Source organism: Coenobita brevimanus, chromosome 23 (genome assembly GCF_032717465.1).
Source record: "Coenobita brevimanus isolate Jiangsu-jjx chromosome 23, ASM3271746v2, whole genome shotgun sequence".
Lineage (NCBI taxonomy): Eukaryota > Metazoa > Arthropoda > Malacostraca > Decapoda > Coenobitidae > Coenobita > Coenobita brevimanus.
In genome coordinates, this window is record NC_136976.1 from 65,375,104 (window position 1) to 65,397,297 (window position 22,194).

At 42.8% G+C, this 22,194-nt stretch overlaps 1 protein-coding gene across 1 annotated transcript in view; it reads right to left on the reverse strand.

Moving 5' to 3' along the window:
* Positions 1–22,194, reverse strand: part of LOC145392875 (serine/threonine-protein kinase Sgk2-like) — a 34,583-nt gene that overhangs the window by 3,575 nt on the left and 8,814 nt on the right. The window contains exons 2-8 of the mRNA XM_080267158.1: positions 6,191–6,286; positions 5,852–5,955; positions 4,310–4,456; positions 2,799–2,909; positions 2,051–2,156; positions 1,428–1,595; positions 454–552 (exon numbers count right to left, since the gene is read on the reverse strand). Coding sequence (XP_080123284.1) covers positions 454–552; positions 1,428–1,595; positions 2,051–2,156; positions 2,799–2,909; positions 4,310–4,456; positions 5,852–5,955; positions 6,191–6,286 — 831 coding nt within the window. The remainder of the gene's footprint in view (positions 1–453; positions 553–1,427; positions 1,596–2,050; positions 2,157–2,798; positions 2,910–4,309; positions 4,457–5,851; positions 5,956–6,190; positions 6,287–22,194) is intronic.

Here is a 22,194-nt window from a genome sequence, read left to right on the forward strand (position 1 = left end):
AGATATCCGCACATAATGTTCACTTTTAGAAATGACTGATTGACAGAAGGAAGATACTGATGAAACATTAACTTTTTAAGGAAACCCTGTGATATGTACTCTTCCAAATGACCTGTAATATGATGCATAAATGTCGCAGTCTGTGTCTGTTACACTTATACTACATGTGGCGGTGATTGTCTCTGTCCATAAAATGCTGCCATCACAGGTTAGGACTGAGCTCCAAGACTTCTAAAATTCTCTTCTTTTCCAAATGAGTCTTCTTTGTACAACTTCTTCCTTCCGATCTAGCGGCAAACTCTACATCCATTTTGTTGCTTCCTTTGTCAGTCACACGCAATGGTTTCTGCATACAACGCAGGGGAGTGGCGGGGAAGGACTGATATGTTGCGTTCTGTCACTTACACACAATGGCCATTACATAAGACAAAGAAGTGGTTCGTAATGACTCACCTGACTGTGCATGTAGGAGAGAGCACAACTCATTTCCGCCGCATAGAACCTGGCCCTTGCTTCGGAGAACACTCGTTCACGTTGTAGGTGGAAGAACAGCTGGAGGGGAACACAAGCATTACACTTACGGTAAATCAGTTTCAAGATGTGTGGGTATGTTCCTATTATATCTATAGCTATGTGCTTGAACTGTTTTGGTGCAGTCCATCTAATCATCTCCTTATCTCTGTCTATATCAGTCCATTACAGGGCCAAAGTTTCTCCTGTGAGGGATAGTGTTGACCAGAATTTAACCCTTCCACATGACAGCGATGTTGGGATGGGAAGGGATGTGTGTAGGAAAAATGGTGCGTGTGAAAGTCGAAGTATTGTAATGTCTATATTTGTATGTGTCGAAGTCTTTGATGCATGCCACCAGTACATCCGACAAGGTGGGAACAATTGCCAGGCTATGAACAGACGGTACCAACACCCAATGAAATATCCGTCAGTGCTGGGGATAACTTTACCGTTTGTTATTCTAACACTCATGTGGCTGCTTTATATTGCTGTCTTCCTCATTCTTCAATTCCTAATCTCCCCATATAATATCTTGATCGTTTTGTGGCTCATCTGCTTTGGTTCGGCATATTAGATCATTCCACCTCACGTATCTTTTCCTTTTTTGTGGCTGAGCAGTATACTGTAGTTTGGTGTGGTCTTTTAATCAATTCATTTTCCCATTTATCATGCACCATATCATATCGTGTCTGAAATGTGTTGTTGTCTGGCTACTTAAATGTTTTGGTGTTGTCTTTATGTGTCTGATCTGCTGTGTTTTATTGCGGCCCTGCAGATCATTCAACCTCACGTCTCTGGTTATTGTGCTTATTATTATTTGTCTGATTTATTTTAGTGTCGTCCGTTTGATAATCTCATTTCCCTGTTTATTGTCTTTATAATTTTGTGGCTGAACTGCTGTCTGATCACCTCACCTCGCCGCCATTAACGTAGTCCAGCACGAAGAATATCTTGTGTGCGGTGGTGAAGGCGAAGTGGAGTTGCACCAGGTAGGGGTGGTTCAGCATCTTGATCAGCACCGACCTTTCGCTCAGCACGTGCGCAGTCTCATTCCTCCGCACGATCAGCTTCTTGTTCAGCATCTGTCGTGTTATCCATTTATTTAGTTTGTAGATGACGATGTATTAAGATTATTGTCAGATATTGCAGGCTGGGATTAATATACTTAATTATGCCACACACATAACAGCTTCCTATAATTTATATCTATATACATTTGTCTGTGTACGTCTATTTATATCTACTGTATATCTTTATCTATATGTCATCTGACGTATGTATACATGCATTATCCAGTTCTGTGTTCTGATACCATGTACTGGACTGTATTTTCACTGACATTATTTTCTCGCGCTGAGATAGTCATAGGAGTCAGTGGGTGTTAAGATGGAGGCTAATATACAAGTACAACAGATCGATACGGAGTGGTAAGTGATACGAATTCTTTGCCAACAAGGAACATGGGCTATTGTACTGTACTTTTATTTTATTGTTATTATTATTTTTTTTTACTTTCTTGTACTTTATGGGCACCAACCTTGACGGCGTAGACCTTGTTGTCCTCGCGGTACTTGGCCAGCATCACACGGCCAAAGCTGCCTTTCCCGATCACACTCAGGAACTCAAAGTCCGACGGTGACAAGCTGGGGGAAGGAACACTTATTAACCTTTTCAGTCCGATCACATAACAGGCTATACATTTTTTTTTTTTTTTTAATATCCCCAAACAATTTTATTCACCGTACGCTGCGTCCACATCAATGTTTGCTGGCGCGGGCGGGTGTGGATGGGAGTTCTGCATCCCTGTAGCCCACACACAACTGGCCTCACTGGACGCGGGCGGGTGCGGGCGTGAACTTCAGCGGGTTACAGTGGTGCAGAACTCCCCCTCCCCCTCCACCAGCAAGCATTTGGTGTGGACGCGGAAGTAGAAGCAGATAGATAAATAGATAGATACATAGATGGTATAGGCTGAGTTTACAGAATGTTCAAATAAATGGAAGGATTATGAGAGAGAGAGACAGACAGACAGAGAGACAGAGAGAGAGAGAGACTTGGTGATTATGAAAATGCTTTAATAAGTGGGGAATTCTTTTCTGAGTTGCATAAAATCCTCCGTTTGGGGTTCTGGATATAAGTAAAGAGTCGTCATTGTATCAAAGTTATTACAGGATTATCATTTATTACAACCACACACACACACACACACAAACACACACACACACACACACACACACACACACACACACACACACACACACACACACACACACACACACACTCACGACTTCCTGGTGCATCCTAGGTCAATGCTCTGCTGGGTGTCGTAGTCGGGGCGGTCTGAGCTGCTGGTGCCGTGATGGTCCTCGGTCTGGGCGGAGGCAGGCATCGGTTTTCTGCACAGGGAGAGAAGTAGAGGCTGGCTTTATATGTGGCTGGTGTGGCTTTATGTGCTGCCTGGTGTTTGCATTCTCTGGCTTTATGTGTGGATGATGTATGTATTCTGTGACTGTGTGTAGTTGGTGTTTGCTTTCATTTCCATTATGTGTGGCCGGTGTTTGTATTTTGTGGCTTAATGTGTGGCTGGTGTTTGCATTCTCTGGTTTTATGTGTGGATGATGTTTGCATTATGTGGCTTTGTGTCGCTGGTGGATTTATGTTGTCTTTCGGCCGTTGTTGCTGATAATTTTACAGGTTCAGCTACACATGACAGCATAAACACTCAGTACAGGAGCAGTAGTTTCGATAATAATAAGTTGCAACAAGCAGCATGGTACAGGATAGGCAGTGCAGTGACAGACGAGTACCAGTGTGTGTGTGTGTGTGTGTGTGTGTGTGTGTGTGTGTGTGTGTGTGTGTGTGTGTGTGTGTGTGTGTGTGTGTGTGTGTGTGTGTGTGTGTGTGTGTGTGTGGGTGGGTGGGTGTGTGGGTGTTTGGCTGCCTGTAAAGTGAGCTGACCTCGTGTAGGCCTCTGTGCTTGTATTGGGCTTGATTGTCCAGTGGCGTTCGGCCAGAGTTAGCCGGCGATTTTTTTTTTTTTTTTTATGTGTCCGACTCTGGGCAAAAGCTTCAGGACCTTTCTCAAGGCCCAGTAGTCCTCCTATACACCTCCACATGTCACCACCTCGGCGCCAGCACCCACCATCCATATTGAGTACATGCTAGGGCTGTCTCATACAGGACTGCAGGACTGGTGTACTGGTATTAGCCGGGGTATTTTTACATGTCGGCAGGTCTTCTGGTAAATCAGTAAAGTCTGCTTATATGAAATTCAAATCCTTAAACTGTTCCCTGCCCCAGCCGGGATTCGATCGTGGGTCCGATTCAGTTACCGCCTTGATAAATAGATGAATAAGTAAGGATAGCCTGGATACATATACTGGTACGCTACTGGTACACTGTATTCGTACTTGGCGTAGATATCTTGTTGCATCTTCTTTGCTTGTGGCACTGTAATATCCACTTGTATGTTGCTAATGCACAGTATGTCGGTATTCAAAAGATATTGCTGTATGTCCACATTTAAAAGATATAAGTGACATGCAAGACAGTTTCCATGTTTAAAATGCAATTAATATCACAAAGGAAGAGGTGCTCCGAAGTTTTCCATGCATACGAGATTACAGTTTATTGTCATGGGTGTTTTGTGGATAGTGTGCTTCTATTTTACAGTCCGATTTTTTTTTCCCCACCATAATGATAGTCAGAATGGATCAGTAAACAAATACCCAGAGAAACATCTAAATACAGCAGACAGATGGACATACATACATACAGATGGGCAAACATAAGTTACCTTGCTGGTGCCGGTGCTCCTGGCGGCATGAGGAAACGTGGGTCGAGTATAACGGAGGGCGAGGAGGGTGTGACGCTGGAATCGCTGCTGCTACTACTGCTGGAACTGCGGAACCGGTCCAGCTGCAGGAACTCCCGCACCTCACCCCTGTTTGATGAGGAATGAGGGTCAGAATGGTCTTACTTAATTTAGTCGGTCAAGTTTTGAGCTTAGATTAGAAGTTCTTAATAAGTACACAGAAAAATGAATACGTACACATCCTAGTTTGCCGGAGATATGGAAATAAGGCAGCAAAGCAACACTTTACTTCAGCACTAAGAACATCATATGTAGATTACAAAATGCAACTATAGCACTCTTTGCCTCACCCGGCCGGGTCTAGAAACGCCTGCCATTGAGTTACTTAGTAAATAAGTTGCTGTGTCACTGAGAATCTAATTATCTCACATCATCCAGTCAGGCAGCTGGTTTCCCTTCTGTCAGCCATTATTGCACTTTTTCTTGTACAGGAAAGTCTCGGTTAGGGTTTGTTAGTATCAGGTTAGGTTTGTTTACTTGTCACGTTAATTTGTTAGGTTTGGTTAGGTTAGGTTAGAGTAAATAATAAATATGAAAAAATGATCCCTCTGGGGAGACAAAACTTAACGAACACTGCAAAACTGGCATACAAAATGGATATCAGCAGCCAGGCACCCAGCACCACACGCGAACCTACGTTGTTGTACCACGGGACTCATTCTCTGTCGTGACGTTAGATAAGTTTTGACCTTCTAAGAATTTGTATTTAACCTTTGGGAGGTTGAAATCTGATGGATGGGAATTGGAAGGGGGCTGGTGACCCTCAGTTTTGCTCCAGGACGCACAGACGAACAATTTTCAAAGTATATATTTAGGTTTTTCAAATATTTCTTGGAATTCATGTCTCCTCCACAAGCCGGTGAGTTTCTGAGCGTCACCGCCTTGTGCAAGCCTGGGATTACCAAGCATTTCATGAGTATTCATTCATTAATTATGTTTTTCTGAGGGTCCAGCAGACGCAGACACTGAAAGCACTAGTTTATGTTTCACCTATTGTACCGTCGTGGCCAAATCTCTTCTTTTCATACTAACCGAAGTATTAAATAAAATATATAAATAAAGGTCAGAGTTCCATCCCACAGGTGACTCAAGACATTTTTTTCTTTTATCATGTAATGCAATCATGGGAAGTACTCTGGTCATGTGCCATACTTGTACTGGACTACGGTACCCTAGCCTTGGGACCTACATCTTGAGAGAGTAATTACAAGAAAATAATGCCCAGTGAACGTTATTCGGCAAAATATCTCTTCCCTCTTACGAATGCATGATATTGCTGACAACAATGGTGATGGTGTGATAATAATGGCAATAATGTTGGTTAATGATGTCGATGGTAAAAATAGTTATAATAATGATGACGATGATGCTGATGATAATGATGAACATAAGATAATGATGCTAATAATGTTTCCCTGCATCTCTTATCCTGCTGTCCTCCTCTCCCATCTCCTAGGTACTTACATGGTGACGATTCTGGGGTCGGCCATGACGCTCTGTACAAAGGCGTTGAGGCTGTAGCGGTCGGCGGTGGCTTCGGGGGGCAGGTCAAGGTTCGCATCCCGTACCTGACAAGAACACACCAGATTGGTTAGTGTCTGTTTGTCTGTCTGTCTGTCTGTCTCTCTCTCTCTCTCTCTCTCTTTCGTAAACAAGAGAGAGAGAGAGAGAGAGTTGGTATCTGATCGCGTGTCTAATGTTACAATTAATTCAGACAGTTCAATAAAACACACACACACACACACACACACACACACACACACACACACACACACACACACACACACACACACACACACTTACCCTGCTAACAATAATGGTGTGCAAATTTCTGAACTCCGGGTATCTCCTCAGCACAAACCAGCACCTGACCTCGTCCGACACCACCACCTTGTACGTCTGTGGAAAAGGACAAACAAGGTCAGCAGGTGTGTGTGGGAAGGGGCAAACAAGGTCACCAGGTGTTTGTGGGAAGGGGCAAACAAGGTCACTAGGTGTGTGTGGGAAGGGGCAAACAAGGTCACCAGGTGTGTGTGGGAAGGGGCAAACAAAGTCACCAGGTGTTTGTGGGAAGGGGCAAACAGGTCATCACTAATTTTATACGTAATGGGCAAGGGTGTGTGAAAGGCCAGCAGGGGCGGATCCAGCACTGAACGATGGCAGCAAAACTTGTTCCCTTTTTGTTTTATTATTTTCTGATTTTCTGATGGGCCAGAAGAGATGCAGAGAGTGTTGGACTGTTTGGTGAGTGAAGGTCGCAAGGTGGGTTTGGTTATTAATTGTGGAAAAACTGAAATAATCAATATGAATATGGAAAATGAGCAGGAATGTGTAATTGGAGGTATGGTTGTAAAGCAAGTTGATAGGTTTAAATATTTAGGTACTTATTTAGCCAAGGATGGTTCTTTGAACTTTGAATTCGAGGAAAGGTTAAAGAAGGCTAATCAGGCAATGGGAATGCTTAAAAATATTTGGAATAATAACAATTTCTCTGTGCATACAAAAATCAAACTTTATAAGGTAATGGTTAGGAGTATCTTAATTTATGGACACGAGTCTTGGTATAGCACAGTGACTATGGAAAATAAATTCTTGGTTTGAAAACAAAGCACTTAGAAGAATATTAGGAGTTAAGTGGTGGGAAAGGATACCAAACAGTAGAATTAGAGAAATAACGGGAGTGCAGCCGATCGATGAATATGTTAGATTCTCACGATGGAAGTGGCTAGGACATGTGTATAGGAGACAGGGAATAGTTCGAGGTACACCAGGGTGGGTGGCACTTGGTAGGAGAGGTAGAGGAAGGCCAAAAGAGACGTGGGTGAGGACAATGAGACGGGAAGCTGGAGATGAGTGTTGGGGAGATCTTGAGGAGTTAGCACAAGATAGGATGTGGTGGTGTGAGTTCATCGAGGCCCTATGCATCCCCGAGGGTGCCACAGGAAATGATTGATTGATTGATTGTTTATATTACAGTTGACATAAGTGTATAAAAGCATCATCACAACTTATTTTACTACCATAACGCGGTTGTGTAAAAATGTCGGTAAAAATAATAAATCCCCGGCCTAAAACTCTCGGGTAAAATAAGAATAAAAATCCACCCTGTAAATGTACCTCTACTTATCCACTAATATTTGGCAGCTCCTGGGTAGGCTAATCAAGTGGCCTGTCCGTGCTAGTAGGTAATTTCATAATCGGTGAAAAATGTATGGATAAAAGAAAATTATGTGGTTATGTATTTATTTATTCATTTGCAGACCTTCTGGGGTATGGGAGAGGGCCTCACTTAAAACCCGATATGCTGAAAATCAACAGTAGCCTAAAACATCCCTTTGCTCTAAAATGGTGGTCCGCCTTAGGCTATACGGGTATCTGTACGTGGCTCTCAGTTTGTTGTTATTATTAGAGATGTTGTTGTTTATTCCCGCCCACCCCCTCACCCACGATATCTCTTTAAAAAAAAAAATCCTCGTTGATAAGGGGTGAGTGTGGCTGTTGCTGAGGGCCCAGTGACCAGTGTTGCATCACCCGTGTGGACTTAATGTTAATACTGCCAGTTACCAGTCGACAGTCCGACACAAGAGTCCGCTTGTTATTTAACCTCATGCACTTTTCACTTTCCAAAAATTTATCTGATTTCATTTCTTTTTTTTTAGTTTGGTGATTTGTTGTATGATGATTATTAATAAGTGTGACGATCGGTTAGTTAGCTTCCGGTGTCTGATTTCATTTATAGAATCATTTTTATTTATTTGTTTATTTATTTTGGTTGATGATGCAGATTTTAACACTTAATTTCGATTTCCTTTGTATGGGATGCCAAATAAAGACGTGATATAGAGATCTTGTTAACAGTTGAAGTGCGGTAATGCCTTTTTTTCATTTTATTCAGCGTACAGTGGACCCAAAAAAAGTATTGCGCAAAATGGGTTCGATGGTTTCTTGCACTATTGAGTAGCAACAACTGATATCTTGAGGAGGTTAGTATGCGCTGGTGTGGCGGAAAAAAAAAAAAAAAAAAAAAAAAGTAGCGGCGTTCTGAGTTCTTTCAGCGGAGGTAATCAATATGTATTCTCTTATATATTTTATAAGGTTATATCCACGCCAAAAAATATGGTTGCTGGCGTAGACTGCGTTATATTCGACATTTCATCAGTGTGCAATAGTAACAGTATCGACCTTGGACATATCGCTGAGGAGTACGTTTCGGGACAGGGAAAAAATCATAGAGTACAGACCGCCATTTGTAGTTTCGATGTTGATATATCATTTGATACATATCCTAGAGTGTGATAAATCCCCATTTTCATTTTCACAAACGCTGTATTTCTTACACCCTTCGAAGGAATTCCCTGACTTAGAGGAGTTAGAAATACAAGTGAAGGGAATAACAACACACTTACGATGCCTAAGACACGAAATGTTCCATACAATCGAAATATGGCACCTCATGAAAGCTAGGGTTCCAGCGTAGGGTGAGACCAGCGACCATCTTGGAGTAAACATCGTCAGTGGTGTCAGATTGTTTCGTGTTCAGATTGCACTGGTACTAGTTTGATCGACCGAACAGTATTGCCACCAGACTATTGCATACAAAGATTTTATTTGACTCTTTAACTGAAACTGTCAATTAAGGTTACCATCAAACTTTTCCATTTCGAAGTTTCCTCCAAACAGTGTGAGAGAGCAAAACACAAAAACTTCGTCGTCGTGAAAGAATAATAGTTTCGTAGCGTACCGCCCTTCGCCTACTGGCTAATCGTCTCGAAACGCGTATTTACAAAATTTAGGGTTCGCCCTTTATTTAACTCTCCAAAATGGGGAACGCTGTCTGTAGTGCATTACGCTGGGCACAAAGGGGTTAAATAAAAAAAATGGCAGAAATACAACCCCTTCAGTCCAAAGATGTATTATTAAGTATACAGCCTATGTTCAGACGATTTATCCGCTTAAGGTGAGATATCAGGTTGTAAAAGTGTTAGTGGAGACTTTCTAACCCTTTCACTATAGATGTTATTTCCAATGTTAAGAAAATCGTCTGGAGGTAGCAAGAGAAACAAAAAAAATAAAAAAAATAAAAAAACACGGCTCTGATTCAATAGACTAAGAGACAGTTAGGATGTGAAACAAAAATAAATGCCATTGAAGTGCAGGAGGGCGGAGCAGTTGATACAGATACGGGATGTGATAAAGGCAACGTGGGGAGTCAAAGAGCATCAGTAGTGACATTATTATCAGCAGCAACGGCACTAAAACTATCACCACCATCACGTTCATTATCACTGTCCCTGTCACGATCGCCATCACCATAACTTTCTTCATGATCATCGTCATCACCACCACCACCACCACCACCACTATCATTTATAATCATCAACATCAAACAGCTCAACCACCAGCCACTTATCTGAGTCTGCCGAGTAGGGGAGTTAAGTTTGTTCGCGGGGGGTCCTCTTCGTATCTCATCTCGTGGCAGTAGGGGGCAGGGTGGAGGGGGTACTGTATGTGATAGTGCTGACCCCACCTCCTCCCACTCACCCCTTCTCCAACCCCCCTTACCCCTCGCACCCCTCTCCTACCCACCATCCACACGTTTATCTACATTCCTTACATTCCTCTCATGCCTCTTCGTCAATTGCATACCTTTCTGTTGACCCTTGGAGATGAAAATTCGGTTAATATTTCGCCTCTTCTGCTTCTCACCTCCCTCTGCTGTCTAATATTCCAGAGCAGATAGATGATTGATATATTTTCCTGTCCTGATGATGTTCTGTGTTATGATGCGTCAGGGAGAAAAGTGATGGACATGCCCAAGTGTAAAGTAGACGCAGTGGAATAGTAGGAGAACTTTGGTCCCTGCCTGTACACCCTCATACTTACATACATTTATCCTCATCCTTAAGTGGACTCATACTAGCTCATACTTACACACACACACACACACACACACACACACACACAATATTCAAGGAAGTGTTAGCGACAATACCGCTTTACCTAACACCCCTTCTTCCTATGTCTTGTATAATCGCATCGGTATCAGTGGAGGGGGATATGTAAGTCTGAGCCGCCTCTCCTCTATCTCTTATAATGAATTGACTACCGCACTGTCTGTCGGCGATTATTGTGTGATAGCGGCTGGGTAGGGTAGAGTTAGGGGTTGGGTAGGGTAGGGTAGGGTACGGGTTAGGTAGGGTAGGGTAGAGTAGGGTAGTGTTAGGGGTTGGGTATGGTAGGGTAGAGTTAAGAGTTGGGTAAGGTAGCGAAGGTAAAGAGTTTGGTAAAGAATGACGCAGGGGGTTAGGAAAAGGTTGGTTTAGGAGTCGGAATAAAGGTGGGTAACAGGGCAGGTAAGGTTAGGTAGGGTAGGGTTAGGTAGGGAAGGATGGGTTGGGTAAAGTAAGGTAGGTTAGGTTGTGCAGTGTAAGATTAGGGCTGTTCTTGGAGTAGGGTAGGGTTGGGTAAGTGGGGTAGGGTAAAAAAAGGTGTAGTGTAAGGATAGGATTGTTGCTGGGGTAGTAATTGGAGAAGAGTTCTGGCATAGTAACTGTTGTAGCCCCAGGTTCATCAGAATGTGGTCCCAGTAGACTGCAGGCTGAAGTTGTTCTCCTGCGGTCCATCATCCCTCTTTCAGAGGAGAGGGAGGGAGTTGAGAGACGTTTGCATGACCAGGCAGTCATGTCAGTGCCACCGTTCGAAGGCGTCCCTCTCCAGCACTGGAGGGAAGGATTCAGTAGGGACATTGTAATGTAATGTGTTTTTCGGCATGTTAATTAGTGTTACCGCACCGTGACATGGCCAGGTGTGCCCTCCGATCCTTATAGGTTGTGTAAGGGTACACGAGGGGGAGATTACCTAAACCTTATATCGCTAAGGGGAAGAAAATCCTCTAATTTTTAAAGATAAGTGAGAAGCACGTGACGGAGATAAGAAGGCTCAGATGTATGCTTATCATCTGCACGAGAGCTGCTGAGGTTACGTCCCGATCCTCCCCTACAAGACGACCTGCAGTATTGTAGTCGCTCTACTTCCAAGTCCTGTCTTGCTGGTTGAACAGGGACAAGGGGGAAATATACTGAGTCTACCAGTCTGACCGGTCTGATAATTGAACTCGGGTTCCTCCAGTTGCGTGCTAGATGTACTAACAAATGTAGATACAACGAGTCTGGCCTTTGTACTTCATTGCTACTTCCACGAGGCAATGTGGGATGCAGGCTAATCACACTTAATATCCACACACGTTCCATAAATATCCGTCAGAAATTTGGGTTTTGTCTTCACTCTCAACGACTTAAATTTTAAGCCTTTTTTTTTTTTTTTTTTTTTTTAGACCAAAGTTAATATCTATTTTTCACCTATTTATGATAGGCTACTGCTGGAATCATGATCGCTATGTTATACTTTTGAGTACCGGTAATCTATCGTTATGAAACTTTATTGCTCTCTCTCTCTCTCTCTCTCTCTCTCATATATCTTTTTTTTCCGGATTCCACCGATTCCTTGTTTGAGTGCGATACGGGATTATAGTAATGGTGATGCATTTCAATCGCTAATTCACCTTCTCGAGTATTTCCTGTTGTTATATCACTCTGTTGGTAGCTGTTCTGATTTGCTGGTTTCTCACGCCTCTGTCCATACCCTAGATATGAGTAAGAATCGGATTATGACGAAAGTGATGTTAAATTTCAAAGTGATGTTAATTCTCAAGCGATTTTTCCAGAGCAGCCTTTTGTTATGACACTCTTATTAGTTCTGCTTTTGTGGTTTCTTTGTTTCTGGATCCACCCTACCCCATGTATAAGTGAGAAAATGGGGTGATGATGATGATGATGATGATGACGACGACGATGATGACTGTAATCGTTATCTAATCATACTATTTTGTTTTATCTACCCGGGTACCTGCAGCCAAACTCGCTTTATTCTTTCTTCGCCTGTAACTTCCTTAATGATCTTGTGTCTTGTTTACTGATTGACGCAAAAGGACTACCTCAGTTTTGATGTGGCTTTTGTTAATGCAGTAGTTCTTAACATAGGGTCTGTACATCCACTGAGAGTGCGAAACGTGACTTGGGGATGCGAAACACGCCACTTAGTGCAGGAGCAAAGTTGTTCAATTAAAATTTTTAGCCACAGGGTGCGACTCCGTGATTGTCTGTACTTTTAAATCAGTTAAACTACCTTCTAAAATTACTGTGCCACTGTGCCATCTTATGTGTGGTGTGAATTCTAAAAACTCGTTTCTGGCAAGGAGTGCAAGATATTCTGAGAACCAAAAGGGTACTAACGCCAGAATAGGTTAATTTTTTTTTTTTATGTGTCCGACTCTGGGCATAGGCTTCACAGCCTGCTATCAAGGCCCAGCAGTCCTCCTACATACCATACACCTCTACATGTCACCACTTCGGCGCTAACACCCACCGTCCATATTGAATACATGCTAGGGCTGTCTCATACAGGACTGGTGTATTGGTATTAGCGGGGGTATTTTTACGACATGTCGGCGGGACTTCTGGTAGATCAGTAAAGCCTGATTTAATGAAATTCAAATCCTTAAACTGTTCCCTGCCCCAGCCGGGATTCGTTTACCAGTGTGATAGTGAACCAGATCCACCTCGTCATTAACTTTCCGACTCCCAGGATTTAAGGGGCAAAACCTAACTTAGTCTTTAAATTAATGCCACTTACAAGTTACAACGTTCAGTATTTATCTGCATTCATACCAACTTAAACTACAAGTACCATTCTTTCGAGTTTAAATTCCTGTCCATCAGCTCCATCCATCATTTCTCATACCTTTCAAGAGTAAGCAACAATTTCTCACACCAATTTCGTTCTTCTTTACATCCCGTCATGTATTATTGTATCCCTTTTTAATTTAAAATCTTTATAGTACAACTTACTGTCCTTTCCCTAGTAGTCACTCCTTAAAACAGTTCGAGTATCTAGTCTGTAGCCGTTCTCTGTTTCCTAGTCCTATCAGAGCCTGCCTACAGTACGCTTGTTATATTGCTGGATCTGCAGTAAATAAACAAATAATAAACAAATGCATAATGATAAATAAATAAATGCGAATTAATTATCTTCTCCCTATCGTCGTTATCGGGCACCGTATTCAAAAAGTTTCTTAATTTTCCCAGGCTTTTATGAACTACTCAGTGTTGGGTATGATCTAGTGTGAGCTGGAATAGTGTAATAGAATGTTCTCCACTGGTTGGGTTCATATTTTTTGTTTTAATGAAGTCACCCTATCTCCAAACATCATATATATATATATATATATATATATATATATATATATATATATATATATATCGTATATTTTCATGCCGGACCCTCATTATAGTTTGGTGGAGCAGTGTTTGGGGGCTGAGAGTGAAGAGTATAAACAGGCTTTGGTGCACCTTAACCCCTTCAGTCCCATGATATATTCTTTATCTTTAAATAATCACCTTAGGCTTTTCGAACTGGAGAGGTTAGCTACAGCACCTCTAAGTTCAGTAATATCGTGTGGTAGTAACAAGGATGGTAGTAGTAGTAGTAATAGTTGTTGTTGTTGTAACCCTAAGTACAATACATCTGAAACGTGAACCCAGTGGACTGCAGGCTGAAGATGCCCTTCTCGTGGTCCAACATCGTCCTTAAGGGGGATAGGGAAGTAGCTGATGGACCTGTGTATAACCAGGCAGTTAGGCCACCCAGTGACATCGGTGCCACCACAAGAAGGCGTCCCTCTCCTGCGCCAGTATCAAGGGCAAAGCATGTCCTCGGGTGGAAGTGGCGAGGCTTAAGAAAGTTTATGAATACGGTCTGCTTTTTTTTTTTTTTTTTTTTTTTTTTTTTTTTACGTATTGGGTTATCTGTTGATTGTGTTATCGGAGTGAGTGTAGGTAAGGCCACTCAGCCGTGTAAGTGCCGTCTCGTGAAGAACGCCAACAGAGATGACTAATGCACGCCTCAGTTGTACACCTTCAGTTTCTTGGGCCGGTCAGACTTATAGAAAAAGTTGGTTTCTCCCTCGTGCCCCTGTTTACCCAGCAGTACAAATAGGGACCTGGGTGTAACATCGGCCATCGCGGGTCGTAATGTAGAGGACTGCCTTAAAATAAATAAAAAAATAAAAATTTGCCTGAATGACTGTGTAGTCGATAGGCGTTGATCCCAAGTCTTCTTCCTTCTCAGCACTACAACCCTCTTATATTACAGCTACTATATAATGGTTCTGAATGCCTTAGAGGAAAAGTCTTGGCATTTACATAGTCAATTAGAGGATATCTTTCACGACTTTAGCATTACTCTGGGATCAACAGCTGTAAAATCTAAACCCCGTCGCTCGTATGTTAGGCCAGGCTGAGTGGAATGACAAAACACACGAAAAATTACGGATAGGGCCTAAAGAATGGAAAAGTTTGACATCAGCACTGTATTTTATTAACAAGGGTATATTCTCTCTCTCTCTCTCTCTCTCTCTCTCTCTCTCTCTCTCTCTCTCTCTCTCTCTCTCTCTCTCAGTTTTTGTTATCGTTTGCTGAAGTCGCGTGGCCGGGAGTGAATTGATAGTCCCAGAACCATGTACTGTACAGTACAAGGTTACGAAAGTGGCCTAAGGGGTGCTGGAGTGGATGGGGGAGGTCGTGGGAGGTCGTTGCTGTGTGGGGACAATGATGTTTCTCTCTTATTCTGGACCTTTCTTGGCGTTTATAAGCTTAATTTTAGATCTGAATGTGGATTTTCTGAACACCTGACAGTCAAATACAGTGTTGTGAAATGGAACTTGGTTGGGCTAGAATGAAAACGCATATATGAATTACAATTTCCTTTCTGTATTGTTCTGAAGTGTTCGTGGTTTTAGTAAGCTGAATTTTAGACTCAATAGTGGTTTTTCCCAACGCCTGATAGCCAAATAAAATGTTGCGAAAGAGAAAATGGATAAACGAAAGATATGAGATATAATTATCGTTTCTCTGTGGCGGTGTGGGTTTGTGACGTCAGCAGGTTTATTTTTAGGTTCGAACCTGGAACCCCCTGACACTGATCCCCAAATGCGGTTTCCGTAATCGATGTGTATGAAGTGAGAACAGAAAATACTGATAGGAGTTGCCATCGTTGCTCCACGGCTTTTTTTTTTTTTTTTTTTTTCTGTTACAAGTTTAGTTTTGGCTCGACGCTGTTTTTTTTTTTTTTTTTTTTTTTTAATGCTTGATCTCTAGATTCACTTTTACGAAATGAAAAGTGTATGAATTGAAAAAAAAGATACAGAGATAACTGATATTTTGTCCCTCCTCCTCCTTTACTGCTTTTGTGGATCTTTCGAAAGTTTAGTCGTAGACCCAAACGTGGAGCCATACGAAGTCAGAATTGCTGAGTAGAATGTTAAGTGGGGAGGAATGGAGGCCGAACTGTGAAAAAAAAAAAAATGCATTGTGGTGTTTAGTTTTTTCTTCGTCTCTGCTGTTATGGGCTCAGATTTCACAGACAAACTTGCAATCAAAATATTGTCCTAAGTAAGGGTTTCTTTTGAAGGATGGACAAGGAAGAGAGAATGCAACAGTGTTCCATATTTCTCGTTCCATTTGCAGAAATCAATCTTAGTTACGAGAGGCAGTGGATCGTAAGCGTGATGTGAATACCGCGCTTGAGTAAGATTACTATATTTTCTCAGTTAATGAGGATTTGAGTGGCGTTTCATTTTTTTTATTTTATTTATTACTGCTCAGCGATGATGTCTTATTTATATTTATTCTAATTTACAGACGAGTTTATTCAGGTTAGGAAAAGCATCTCGTACAAAAGGGGTCAATGAAAGTAATATATAACTCCTCCGGCTCGACAAATCTCCACTAAGCATAGTAAAATTGCCTGGGGATGGCAAATATATATAAAAAAATGTCCTCGCAATGAAGGGGAGGTTGATGAAGGCGATACGTAACTCCTCCAGTCTGAAAAATTCAAAGCAAAATATATTCGTCAGGAAATAGCATGATTAAAGTTTCTTCGTTGTTGAGGGGCCAATTTTTTTTTCTTGTCATTTTTACTCACACCTGTAACTTCCTGACACCTGCTAATCCACGGTGATCTTGCTCTTGACGTCATGGTCTTATGGCCGTGACTTAGATAACTGTGCGTATCTAAAATATCATGCTTGACGGGGAAAGATAAGGCGAAACACAGGAAACATGGGAAAGGGGTGTTCAGGTAGTGTTCAGTTCCGGCCATATTGTACGGAGTTATAGATACCTGGTTATAACGTACAAATCAAGCCATATTCAACAAGAGTATAATAAATTTGGTCATATTGTTCAAGGGTATTTAAATGCCATATCCAGCAATGATCTGGGCACATTGAACTGCGGTATTTAAATCTGCTCACATTGAAGTCTGACGATATTATGCACGGGTAGTGACTTCTGGACGCACTCTGCAAAGATGTTAAAATCTGCTCCTGTTCAACACTATCCGCATTCAACTTTGTCCACACTGAAGTCTTGCCATTAAAGTCCATCCACATTTAAGTTTAGCCACATTCGGGTCTGGCCACAATCAAGTCTGTTCACATTAGAGTCCATTCACATCAATCTGTTCACATTCAAGTCTGTCCACATTTAAAATGGCAATCAACTCTGTCCACCTGTACAAGGGCAATCAACTCTGTCCACATCTACAAGGGCAATCAACTCTGTCCACATCTACAAGGGCAATCAACTCTGTCCACATCTACAAGGGCAATCAACTCTGTCCCACATTTCACAAGGGCATCTGACTGTACCCCACAATGACGGGAGCAGGGCACACCACGGCCGCTGTTAGTTCCCAGGTGAGTCAGGTGTGGGAGGTTACAGGTGTCAGATTTCACACTCACTCCCACCACGAGCACACACACTAACTCCCACCACAGTAGACTCACTCCCACCACAACACACTTCACTTCCAGCACTTATTCACACCAGCACCGCCGCCACCACCACTCATTCCCACCGCCACACTGACTTACACCATCATCACTGCAGCAGTACACTCACTCCTATCGCCACTGTCACTCTCCAGTTCCATCCACCAAGGGCTCAAACACCACCAGCCAACACCACACACTGAATCCCACACCACCATACAACACAAGCTCACACCCACCACCACTACAAAATACACTGAAACCTCAACCCCATCTCAACACACTCATTCTACCATCACAACACTCCCTCACGCCCACCACAACACATTCGCTTACTCCCACCACAGCACACTCACTCCCACCACGACACACGCTATCACCGCACACTGACTCACACCACCGCCACACCAACAACACACTCATTCCCCCACCACTAACACCATGACCACTTACACCGTGCCACCACCGCCACAGCTACAAAAAAAGATATTACAAAAAACAAAAGTGTTGTATCTGAAAATTTTACACTCCCTGGCCGGTCTGTAATACTAAACCACAACTATGCTATTCCCTGTTTGTTAATTTTGTCTCCTTTGTTACGTAACTCACGACATTTTTTTTTTTTTTTTTTTTTTGGGGGGGGGTGATTCCAGTGATGCATAAATATGTGTTGAGGTGCTAAGGCAGGGAGAGGCAGAGAGGAAAAAGAAAGGGAAGGGAAGGAAAAAGAGAAGACAAGGAAAGGAAAGGGAAGGGAATCGTAAGGAAGGGATGGGAAGGTAGGAGAAGGAAAGGGAGTAGAAGAGAAAAAAGAATGGAGGAGAAAGAGCTGGATGGATGGAGGGAAGTGGGGGGGAGGGGTGGTGAAGGGTTACAAGGTGAGGGTCAGAGCGATAGACACACACACACACACACACACACACACACACACACACACACACACAAGGTAATTCATCAAGCCATAATTATCTTCCCATCCACATTACCTGCACAGTATATCACCATTAGCCCCTTCAGTACGAGGACGTCTTATATTTTTTTTTCTGCTTTGTTTTTGCTATCTTCAGACACTTTTATTCAGCTTACAGGAGACAGTCTTTATTTTTTCAGTACAGTTTTTTGTTAGAAGAGGAAAATCGTCTGGAGGTAATAATAATAATAATGATAATAATAATAATAATAATAATAATAATAATAATAATAATTAGTGGTAGGTGGTGGCGACCATCATCCACTCACGATGTAGTGCTGCCTACTTCTTCCTTAGCCTGTATCATTCTTTTTCTGTGCCTGTCCTCCTCTCATCCTATTTCTCCCATCTTTCCTGTCACTTCTTATTGCTTTTCTTTCCCTTGCAGGTGGCTTTACATTGAGTGACAAGCCAAATGGTTTCCTGTAACCCAAGAAACCATTTACAACGCTGGTGGTAACCATATAACGTGCTCCCTACGTGTCAGCAAGTGGGTTGGTGGAAGGTTGGTGCCCCTCCCCGTAAAACAAATAACTCATAGTCAAATGGCCACCCCTTACGGAAGTATGGCGGCTGGCAATAGATAGATAGATAATAATAATAATAAAGACGTCATTGTACTGAATGGTTTAATTATACGGCAATTAAAGGGACAATGAAAACTACTATACCTGTGATTGTTTATTATATTCCCAACATATTACAGTACAGTGGCCTGAGTTGAAGAAGGAAGGAGAGGAGGAAGAGGAGGAGCAGGAGGGGAGGAGAAGGAGAAGGAGGAGGAGGAAGATTCACTTTCAACCAGACAATATCATAATAGCCAACTGTAGATCAAAACGAAGAAGACAGAAGGAGCGGATGCAGTGATGACCAAGTATTAAATTCCTACAAGGCAACCGTCGATATCAACCTCTTAGGGTGCAGGAAAACAACGAGAATGATAAGATAGCTTCCTAGAACTGCTGATGCCTTGTTATGGGGGGGGTGAGGTGGGAGGGGAGAGGAAGGAAGGAGGTGGGGAGGAAGGAAGGCAAAAGAAGAGGAAGAAGACGAGGAAGAAAAGGAAGAAGGAGGAGGAGTAGGCTTTGGTTAATGCCAAGCGACTACACGTGTCATTAAGGGCAACAATTTTTGCTGTCAGTCTTCCCTTGAATACGACGCGCAACGGTCGATGTTATATCCAGGTTCCCGTTTGTACTGCAGGGTGAACAGGGGCAGGAAAGGAAAAGAGGAGGTAAGGGTGGTGCGGGAGGAGGGGGTGAAGTGGTAGGCTGGGGAAAGAAGGGGAGTTGGGAGGCAATGAAGTAAAGGTAAATTTGGGGGCAGACACTATGACAGGTTTAGCCGCGGTACTTATCTTGGTAACATAGGCCTTTGAGCCTGTGGCGGATTATTCGCCCATTGCATCATTCAGGTTACCAGAGTTACCTCCCTTGGGTGTTACCCTACTGTAGGTACTTATTTTACCAACCAACCCACAAAGGGTGGATGGACACTTGAGCCGAGTGACGCCCCCCACCCGCACCAGGATTCGAACCCTGGCCATAATGGGCCGGCAGCTTCACAGTTCGAAAAGCCCTCCTAAATTGAATAAAATCGTCCGGTGGTATCAGGAATATGTAACAGAAGACGTTTGCTGAGTGAAGTGGTGACGGGGCAAGTCATGGTGATGCAGGCTTGTGAGGTGCATTAAGATAAGACAGTGCCGGTGGTTATCTGGTATGGTGAGAGAGAGAGAGAGAGAGAGGTGCCGGGGGTATTACTGATGTGGTGTGGAGGGGAGGGAGGGAGTAAGGAGGAGGGAGGGGATAGGTGCTCAGGGGTACTATAGGCTTGAGATAGGGGGAGGGGGGAAGGGGAGATGATAGAGGTACTTGAGATGTGAAGGGGGTGGGAGTGAAGGGGGTTAGGTGAGGGGAATGGGGGGGAGATCACGTGAGGGGGAGGGGGAAGGAAGGGGAAAGTGTATGAGTAACAGGGAAGTAATGTAAATACTTCAGATGTAAAGTGCAGGCGGGAGGGGAGAGAGAGAGAGGGAAAGGGATGTGGGAGAACGGGAAGGATATATGTGATGGGGGTAGGGGTGTGTGTGTGAGGGGAAAGGGGAGTGAGCTAGAGAGGAAGGGGGTATATGGGAGGGGGGGTCACGTGAGGGGGTGCGCACGTGTAAGGTACCAGTAATAAGTAACTCTCGACTCTGGCCAGGTGAGGTCTGAGGGGAACGGGGCGTGTGCTTTGTTCGTAGCAGCCTGACCCACACCTGACACCCTTTCACTACGACAACACTTATTTTTATTTATGTATTTATTTATTTTTGTCATTTTTTTTTTAACTACCTCCGAACGATTTTATTTAGCAATGATGTATGTGATTGATATGATTTTTCTCTTCAGTACGATGACCTCAGTATTCATTCTGGGTACATCCGAGCGATTTCATGTAATTCTCTCTCTCTCTCTCTCTCTCTCTCTCTCTCTCTCTCTCTCTCTCTCTCTCTCTCTCTCTCTCTCTCTCTCTTATTTTAACCACTTCAGCACGACGATGTACGAGGACGATATTATTTACCATAGCAGAGAGACCTAAAAGTGAAAGAGTTAGGAAAAGCCATCGCCACTAAAAATTAAACATACAAACATTGGCTTGTATTCTTGAGGGACATACTACATGCTTAGAACTTTTCCCTCTTGAATTTGCACAGGGGCAGGTGAATATTTCTTTTGTGTTTTAATTATGCAGACTGTCAAATTTGTTAAGATATACAGTAAATGAGATATAAGAGATTAGTAACTAGATATGCAATATTTCCGTAAAGATCCACGCCATTTCCCAAAATTTGACTCTTAAATGAAAGTTATGTATTTGGTTATGTTTGTAATTAATATAAAAATAATCACAGTACAAACAGGCTAGAAGGCACATTCGAATCCACTTTGTCCTGCACCACAACCGCATACGAACTCAAATAAAACACTCGTCTTTACCGTCCAGGGATAGTTGTTTGGGCGTTTGATGATTCAAACGTCACTTTACACCTTTTGGGTTATATCATTTTGAAGGTCGTAATCGATAATTTGAGAAGGGTGTCTTAAGATACTAGGCATAGGTACAGTGCCTGTATAGATATTTTCAGGTCATTCGGACCAGAAATAAGGGCGAGAGGTCATGGGAACGACTGCTGGTAAAAAAGGAGGACATCAAGAGGAAACAGGAAAACAAAATATTTTCAATGAAGGTGTCATAGACATAATAAAGACTAAGGGAGAGATGCTCGTGAGTCTCCTAACCCCATGATAGACACCCCCCCCCCCCAAAAAAAAAAAAAAAAAAAAAAAGGAGCTTATGATTAATCTCTAGCGACTGTACGAGGGACATCGATACATACATTCAGTTTTTGCTAAGACAGAATCACCTCCTAGAATACCATCAGTAACAGTCCACGTTTGCAGTGCTTGGTGGACAGGGACAAGGTAAACACAAAGATTGTCCAGGAATCTGACCATCCCGAAAAGTGAACACGGTTTCTTAAGGTTGCAAGCCAAACGTTCGAACCCATACACCACCGGCTTCCCCAGTTTAATGTCCAGCATAGGTGTACCATGTCGGGAGGATGGACTTTACTATATTGTGAGGTAGTGTAGTGTTGTGTAGTTTAGCACAGTGTAACGCAGTTGGACTGTAATATAGTGTAGTGTAGTGTGGTGTAGTTTAGTGTAGTGTAGTGTAGTGTGGTGTTGTGAAGTTTAGTGTAGTGAGATCAGTGGTCGCAATACGTCCTTGGGTCAAGTTGGGATTCCCGGGATAAGATACTGGGCCAATGTTCACTGCATTTCCTGAATCTAAACTGTGTATCTGTGTATACGACTGCTTGTTGATGCATTTGTCGTCACTCATACACACCTACCACTTCACAGCCAATGCAGGGTGAATATCGCTGTGGGGAAAAGA